General features: G+C 37.9%; 1 protein-coding gene across 13 annotated transcripts in view; it reads right to left on the bottom strand.

Annotated features, from left to right (window-relative positions):
• Positions 1-3,608: 3,608 nt before the first annotated feature.
• RAF1 (Raf-1 proto-oncogene, serine/threonine kinase) overlaps positions 3,609-7,511 on the bottom strand; it is a 98,226-nt gene continuing 94,323 nt past the window's right edge. For all 13 annotated transcript variants that reach the window (XM_075130553.1, XM_048859139.2, XM_048859137.2 and 10 more), the window contains one exon: positions 3,609-4,742. In XM_075130553.1, the coding sequence (XP_074986654.1) occupies positions 4,602-4,742 (141 nt within the window). In that variant the 3' untranslated portion in view covers positions 3,609-4,601. The remainder of the gene's footprint in view (positions 4,743-7,511) is intronic.

Below are 7,511 nucleotides of genomic sequence, written 5' to 3'. Positions count from 1 at the left end.
TGATGGATGGAGAAAGGTAATTACTTTCACTGACTTTCTGCAGGTTGTGCTAGCTTATTCCTACAGATGGTGAACTTCACAAAAGTGAAGGTCTGGCTGAAAGTTTAGATTAAATGGACAGAGTAAACAATGAAGTGCCAGCACGGCAGCCCAGAGGCTCTCAACCTTTCCAGACTATTGTAGCCCTTCTAGAAGTCTGGTCCTGCATACCCCCAAGTTTCCCCTCATTGAACTATTTGCTTACAAAATCGTCACAACACACTATTACTGAAAAATTGCTTAACTTTCTCATTTTTACCATATAATTATAAAATAAATCAATGGGAATATAAATATTGTATTTACATTTCAGTGTATAGAGCAGTATACATAAGTCATCATATGAAATTTTAGTTAGCTGTACTGACTTCCCTAGTGCATTTTATGTAGTCTGTTGTAAAACTTGGCCAATATCTGTATACAGATCTGTATCTGTACTCCCTGAAAGACCTGTGTAGGGTGACCATTTTTCTTAAAGTAAAAAGGGGACAGGCTGGGGCTGGCTCGGTACCACCCGCAATGAGGCTGGGGGTGAGCTCTGAAGGCAGTACTGCCCACCAGTATCAAATTTCTCTGGGACAAATTCCCGGTTTTGGTGAAAAAGTAGGGAGGGCCAGGATAGCTGAAAAAGGGGACTATCTGGACCAAAACAGGATGTGTGGTCACCCTACCTCTGCGTACCCCTGGTTGAGAACAACTGCTATAGCCAACATCTTCAGTATAAGAAGTTTTTCAAACAGAGCTTCGTGTACAAAGAAGGAGCAAGTAAAGGGGAAGAGGTGGAGACAGATAGTTAATGACTTGAAGAGAAAGCTCACACTTACTCCCCTCAGAGGCAGCCTGCTACACCCAATTTAGGATATTGGGATTGCATACTTAGGACAAGCCTGAAGATTTACATGGCCTTCATTAAGCACCATTTTTATCCAAAATAATATGTAAGTTTCAACTATCTGTTCCACAACTAGAAAACGTGCAGTGCTGTTCCTTAGTTGTAGCTCAGGATACTAAACTTAATCTCACCGAGAAGGTTGTAATTTAACTATGTCTGGATAGTAAGATCACGATTACTATGAATCTTTTCCTGTGCCAGGCTCCTCCAAGTATTTTTGACACACTTATGTTTCTACTTATTTTAATGCCTAGAGGCCCCCATTAGGATCAAGTCTGTACAACTACAGAATAAAATGGCAGTCCCTGTCCCTCCAGAAATTACAATCTAAACTGAGAAAAATAGCAGGAGTAACAAACAATGGGAGAGAGAATGAAGGAAACAGCAACAAGAATGTATGCCAGCACAGACAAGCTACATTCAGCAAGATAGTCATGCTTGTTGTGCTGTAAGATTAACAATGTAACCAAGACTCCATGCCAATCAATCTACAGACCTTCAAACATTCACTTTTTCTATACAAACAACTGTGCCACTACCTTTCTGTGACTTCTTTTCAGCATTCTGCTGCATGTCATTAGTTTTGCATTGTTTCTAGTACTGAAAAACAGCTCCTCCCATAAAAACCATATTATATGTAAGCAAACTGCAGCACTGTCCTGCTTATGTTTGCTTTAATTTTGAAATCCTTTAAGCAAGACAATTCCATATTTATCTTTGTCAACAAGGAGGCAGGAGATGCCATATACTGTAGTATTTATTAAACAAGACAACTATGGCTAAATTTTCAATGTCATCTAGGGAATTTTGATGCCCAATTTTCATTAAAATTAGCATCCAAATCCCCTTTAGAACATCTCAGCATACATTTCGTAGGGGCTAGCTGGAACCATGACTTGGTGTAGCAGCCTTTTGCTCCTGGAGTAAAATGTTTATTACAATCAAAGTTACACACCCCTTAATCTTAGGGTAAAGACTTAGTTACAAGTGAATCTGTTCAGTGGCTTAGAACTTAAATTATTCCTTTTTGAAACCTGGAGCATGTGGTATTTTTCCAATCCCCTTAGAATTTTTTTCTTGTAAATCATCATATTTAAGGACTGGTCGCTGTAGAACAGAACAAAAAGTTTTACTCTTATAGTTCATACTGTGTTACCAACAACATGTTGTGGATTAGGGCGAGATTTAGAAGTTGTCCCAATGATCAAGCTGAATTTAACCAAACATTTGAACGTTAAGGGTAATTTCACTTCACTGCTCGTTTAATCTTTGTAATGCTGAAATTTTGAAAGGGTTATACAAAACTACTTCAACCTTAATGTTAAGCGAAGGCTTTTTTATGTGGCAACAACATTTATTCTGGTAACAAGAACCTTGCTGATCTGCAGGGAGTAAAAATTAAAAAAAAAGTGTACCTCAGAATTTGTCTGCTCCTTTGCTTTGTGTTTCAGTAATTCTCTCCCCATTCATGAAGGCTTTGGAGTAAATCAGCTGATGGAATAAGAAGCTGAGGGCAGTAGTCTGGTGCTGGCAAACAATTTGAAAAACTGAGTAGAGAGGTTTGCATAATTCACTGCAGAAAAACTACCCTTTAGCAAATTATTCCCACTTCAGCTAACAATGTGTCAGCATAAGGAATTCTAGATGGCACAGCAGAAGCTCAAAAGTTATGAACACCAGAGTTATGAACTGACCAGTCAACCACACACCTTATTTGGAACCAGAAGTACACAATCAGGCAGCAGCAGCAGAGACAAAAAAAAAACCAACCACCAAACACAGTACAGTGTTAAACTACTTAAAAAAATAAAGGAAAGCAGCATTTTTCTTCTCCATAATATGGCTTTGAAACTTTACTAAGTCAATTTTCAGTTGTAAACTTTTGAAAGAACAACCATAATGTTTCGTTCAGAGTCACGAACAGTCTCCATTTCTAAGCTGTTCATAACTCTGAGGTTCTACTATATGTCAAAGATAAAATAGGTGGTTGGTTTCAGATTTATGCAATCATTAGCATGCAGAGAATTGCATAACTGCTTATCCCTCTTACTTGGAAGAGACAGTACATTTCAGGGTAACTGAAAATTAAATTAAGGAAAAACAGGAGCATAATGTATTACTATACCAACCAAGGCCTAAATAGTACACATGGTCCCTATGACTAGTGTCCATTCTTCCCTAATCCAAACACTTAACAGAATATTAAAAATATTAAGTATTACTATTAACAGGAAAGAGATTTAGAGACTGACCCACAGTCTGAAATTAGGCTACCTTACTATTTCTAAATTGTAGTCTGAAGTAAGATGGCTGGTCATATGATGCACCAGTGTCGATAGCTGAGAAAGACAGACTAACGGAACATAAATGCAGAGCAGAAATAGCATAATTCACATTTCTTGAAAGAGGGCAATAAATACAGGCAAAAATACATTAAATACATTCCTAATATTTGCATGTGTAAGCACTGCTGTAGTTGCGTAGGGATTTGAAAACTTGTGCATGCCACCTATTCTGGTCAATACAGAGAAGAGTATTTGTGATAATTTAGAATTTCTAGAGATAATTTAAGACACTGATGTCTAAATGGGCACACGATCGCAGAACTACATGCATCTAAATAGACATCTTAGAATTGTAAGACATTGCACTGAAGAATAACACTGAAGCTTAAACCTAAATTTAATTTATTTTATTAAAATAAGATAATCAGAGGAACCTTGGTTTACAATAAAAGGCATTTTCTTGGAGCAATAAAAACAAAATTAAAACCCAAATCAGCAAGAAAAACTGTATACACTCAGTTTCCCCTTTTATAGTGCATCTCTCGGAAGACAGCATCAAATGGGTTGAAGTTGCTGTGTGTTTTGCAGAAATATTAGCCTTTCCTCATCCAAAAAAGCCTGTCATTCCGCACTTGATACCTCATTGGGCTGTAAGAAACAAGTCAATAGTACCAAAAAAGCTTCTTAAGTTACTGGAGAGGACCATAGCAAGATTGTGCTAGCTTCCTTCTCTGAGCAGTACTATTCAGAATATATTCCACTCCTCTGCAGAAGTTTTTCTTCTATGTGCAAAACTATTTTTGTGTTGATGTAGCAATTTGTTATAACACATTTCATCTGCTTCATGAGTACTCTTCGCAGAAGCTGATCGCCAGAATTAGTTTCTTCCTCTTTCCTCAGTCTTGTTTGTAGATGGCCATTTTAGTCAAAGTCCCTCAACTTTACAGTGGCACGTGGCATGGGACATCCAAAAAACAGTACCAATCTGCAATATTTCTTTCCTCAAATGCTGAGTCATTCTTGCTATAAAAATACCAATTTATTAAACAGAATCAAGACACAAAACTGCCAAAGAAATGTCCATCTTTTCTGCTATGGGAAAATAAGGCTCAAGTGCATCTATTAAAAAAAATAGTAATAGATTTTCTTGATTAAAGTCTCAGTTAACTCTATCCCAATAAAAGAAATGGTAGAAAAAGGCATCATGGAGAAATGTCCCTGTAGGATTAGAACTGTAGAAATCCTTAGCAGCTTGTTCTTAAAACTGGGAGACAGATAATCCTGCTGGCATTGCAATCCTGTACATTGAGGCATTAAAAAGCACAACTGCTATGACTGTTTTTCTTTCTCATTATTGGTTAGAGCAAGGGAGAGAGCGTGCAATCCTAAAAAATAGGTAGTCTTGTGGATGTTAATGTGCATGAATTTATGTCCTCTGTGTGGGCTGCACGATGCAGAGAAGGTTCAGAAGCACTACGGTTGATTTTGGGTAAAGAATGCTGCAGCAATTCAATGGAAGACAGTATCTGGAAAAAAAATGAACACCAAAAGGAAACTTTTATTTCAAGAAGGTCTGTTAGAAACAATGTGCCTGAAAATCTGTTTTTAATCCCAAACCTCAGTTTATTATGGGATTTGAGTGTCCTTCAAGATCAGTAATTGGCTTTCATTGGAACACTGGTCAGAATTGTCTAGTTATAGTAACCTGCCGGTTGAGTAGTCAAAGCATGGCATATCAGGCTGAAAGGGCTATACTACATAAAGGTTTATAATAGCAATGAAAACTTAAGTGAGTAATTGCACAGTGGTGGGATTCCTTCCTCAAATTCTTCCATGTGATGATCATCAAGTTTCCTCTACAAGAGATTAAGAATATAAAACCTTCCACATTGGGTCCATCTTGCCCAGTATCCTGTCTCCGACAGTGGCACATACCAGAGCTTCAGGGGGCATGTACGGAACAGTGCAATGATGGAGTCATTCATCTGTCTTCCACTCCAGACTTCTGGCAGTCAGAGGTTTAGGGTCACCATGAGCACGGCATTGCAGCATCCCCAACAATTCTGGCTAATAGCTATTGATGGACCATGAATTTATCTAGATCTTTTTGGAAACCAGTTATACTTTTGGCTATTACAACATCCCATGGCAAGCAGCTCCCCAGGTTAGTTGTGTGAAAAGAGTACTTCCTCTTGTTTGTATTAAACCTGCTGCCTATTAATTTCATAGGGTGACCCTTTTTTTTTTATTGTGTGAAAGGATTAACGACACTTCTCCCTCGCCTTCTGTGATTTTATTTAGATGTCTCTTTCCTAAGATGAAGAGCCCTAATTTTTTTTTTAAATCTCTCATATAGAAGCCATTCCATACCCCTGATCATCTTTGTTCCCCTTCTCTGAACCTTTTCCAATTCCACTATATCCTTTCTGAAATGCAGCAATCAGAATCGGACATAGTTTTCAAGGTGTGGGTGCACCACGGATTTATATAATGGCATCATATTTTCTGTCTTGTTTTCTATCCTTTTTCTAACACGCTGTTAGCCATTTTGACAATTGATACACATGGAGCAGAAGTTTCCAGAGAACAATCCACAGTGACTCCAAGATCTCTTTCCTGGGTGGTAACAGTTAATTTAGAACCCATCATTGCATACAGTTTGGTTTATTTTTTCCAACATGCATTACTTTGCACTTATCTACCTTGATTTTCATCTGCTTTTTTGTTGCAATTTTGTGAGATCCCTTTGTAACTCTTCGCAGTCAGCTTTGGACTTAACTATCTCGAATAATTTTGTATCTGCAAACTTTGTATCAAGTGCAAACACTTCTCTGTTCACCCCCTTTTGCAGAACATTAATGAATATGCTGGATAGCACAGGTCTCAATATAGATTCTTGGGGGACCCTGCAGTTCACATCTTTCCACTGTGAAAACTGACCATTTATTCCTACCCTTTGTTTCCTATTTTTCAAACAGTTACTGATCCATGAGAGGACCTTCCCTCTTATCCCCTAGCTATTAGCTTCCTTAAGAGCTGTTGGTGAGGGACCTTGTCAATGAATTTCAGGAAGTCCAAGTACACTGTATCAACTGGGTCACCCTTTCCACATGCTTGTTGACTCCCTTGAATTCTAGTAGATTGGTGAGGCATGACTTCTCTTTACAAAAGCTGTGATGCTTCTTCCCCAGCAAACTATGTTTATCTATGTGTCTGATAATTCTGTTTTTTATTAGTTTCTTCTAACTTTCCAGGTAAAGTCAGGCTCACCAGTCTGTAAATGCCAGAATCTCTTTAAGCTCTTTTTAAAAGTAAGCACTACATTAGCTACTTTCCAGTCATCTGGTACAGAGGTTGATAATAAATTACATACCACAGTTGTTAGTTCTGCAGTTTTATATTTGAATTCCTTCAGAACTCTTCAGTGAATAACTAACTGATCCTTGTGACTTGTTACATTTTAGTTTATCTATTTGTTCTAAAACCTTTTCTACTGACATCAATTTGGGCCAGTACTTCAGTCTGTCACCCAAACAGAACAGCTCTGATGTGGGTATCTTTTTTAGTGAAGAACAATGCCAAGGATTCATTTAATTTCTCTGCAATGGCCCTGTCTTCCTTGAGTGCTCTAACACCTTTATCATCTAATGGCCCTACTGTCTGTTTGGCAGACTTCCAGCTTCTAATGTACTTTAAAAAAAAATTAGTTTTTGCATCTTAGCAAGTTGCTTTTCAAATTCTTTCCTGTCCCACCTTATTATACTTGTACACATTACTTGCTAGAGTTTGTGGTCCTTTCTATTTTCTTTATTACCTTTTGACTTCCAAATTTTAAAGGATGTCTTTGCCTTTAACAGCCTCCATTACTCTGCTCTTTGGTGGTCCTACCTTTTTTTTTTTTTTTAAACACTAGGGGTATAGATTTAGTCCAAGGGTCTATTATGTTGTTTTTAAGTAGTCTCTATGCTGCTTGCAAGCATTTTACCTTTGTGACTGCTCTTTTTAATTTCCATCTAACTAGCTTTTAAAAGTTATATGGTACTGTGGCGGGTTGCCTTCTTTTTTGGGGGGGTAATTTCCCACCTACAAGGATGCTAAATTTAATTAGATTACGGTCACTATTACCAAGCAATTCACCCATAGTTACCTCTTGGAACAGAGTCTGTGTTCCATTTAGGACTATATCAAAAATTACCTCTCCCCTTGTGGGTTCCAAGACTAGCTGCTCCGATCAGCAGCCATTTATAGTTTCTCTAAATTTTGTCTCTGCAAAGGGAGATGGTGGGGAGAATTGT

This window comes from Caretta caretta, chromosome 7, assembly GCF_965140235.1.
Source record: "Caretta caretta isolate rCarCar2 chromosome 7, rCarCar1.hap1, whole genome shotgun sequence".
Lineage (NCBI taxonomy): Eukaryota > Metazoa > Chordata > Testudines > Cheloniidae > Caretta > Caretta caretta.
Note: the sequence above shows the minus strand (reverse complement) of the source record. Positions and strands in the feature narration are given on the sequence as shown.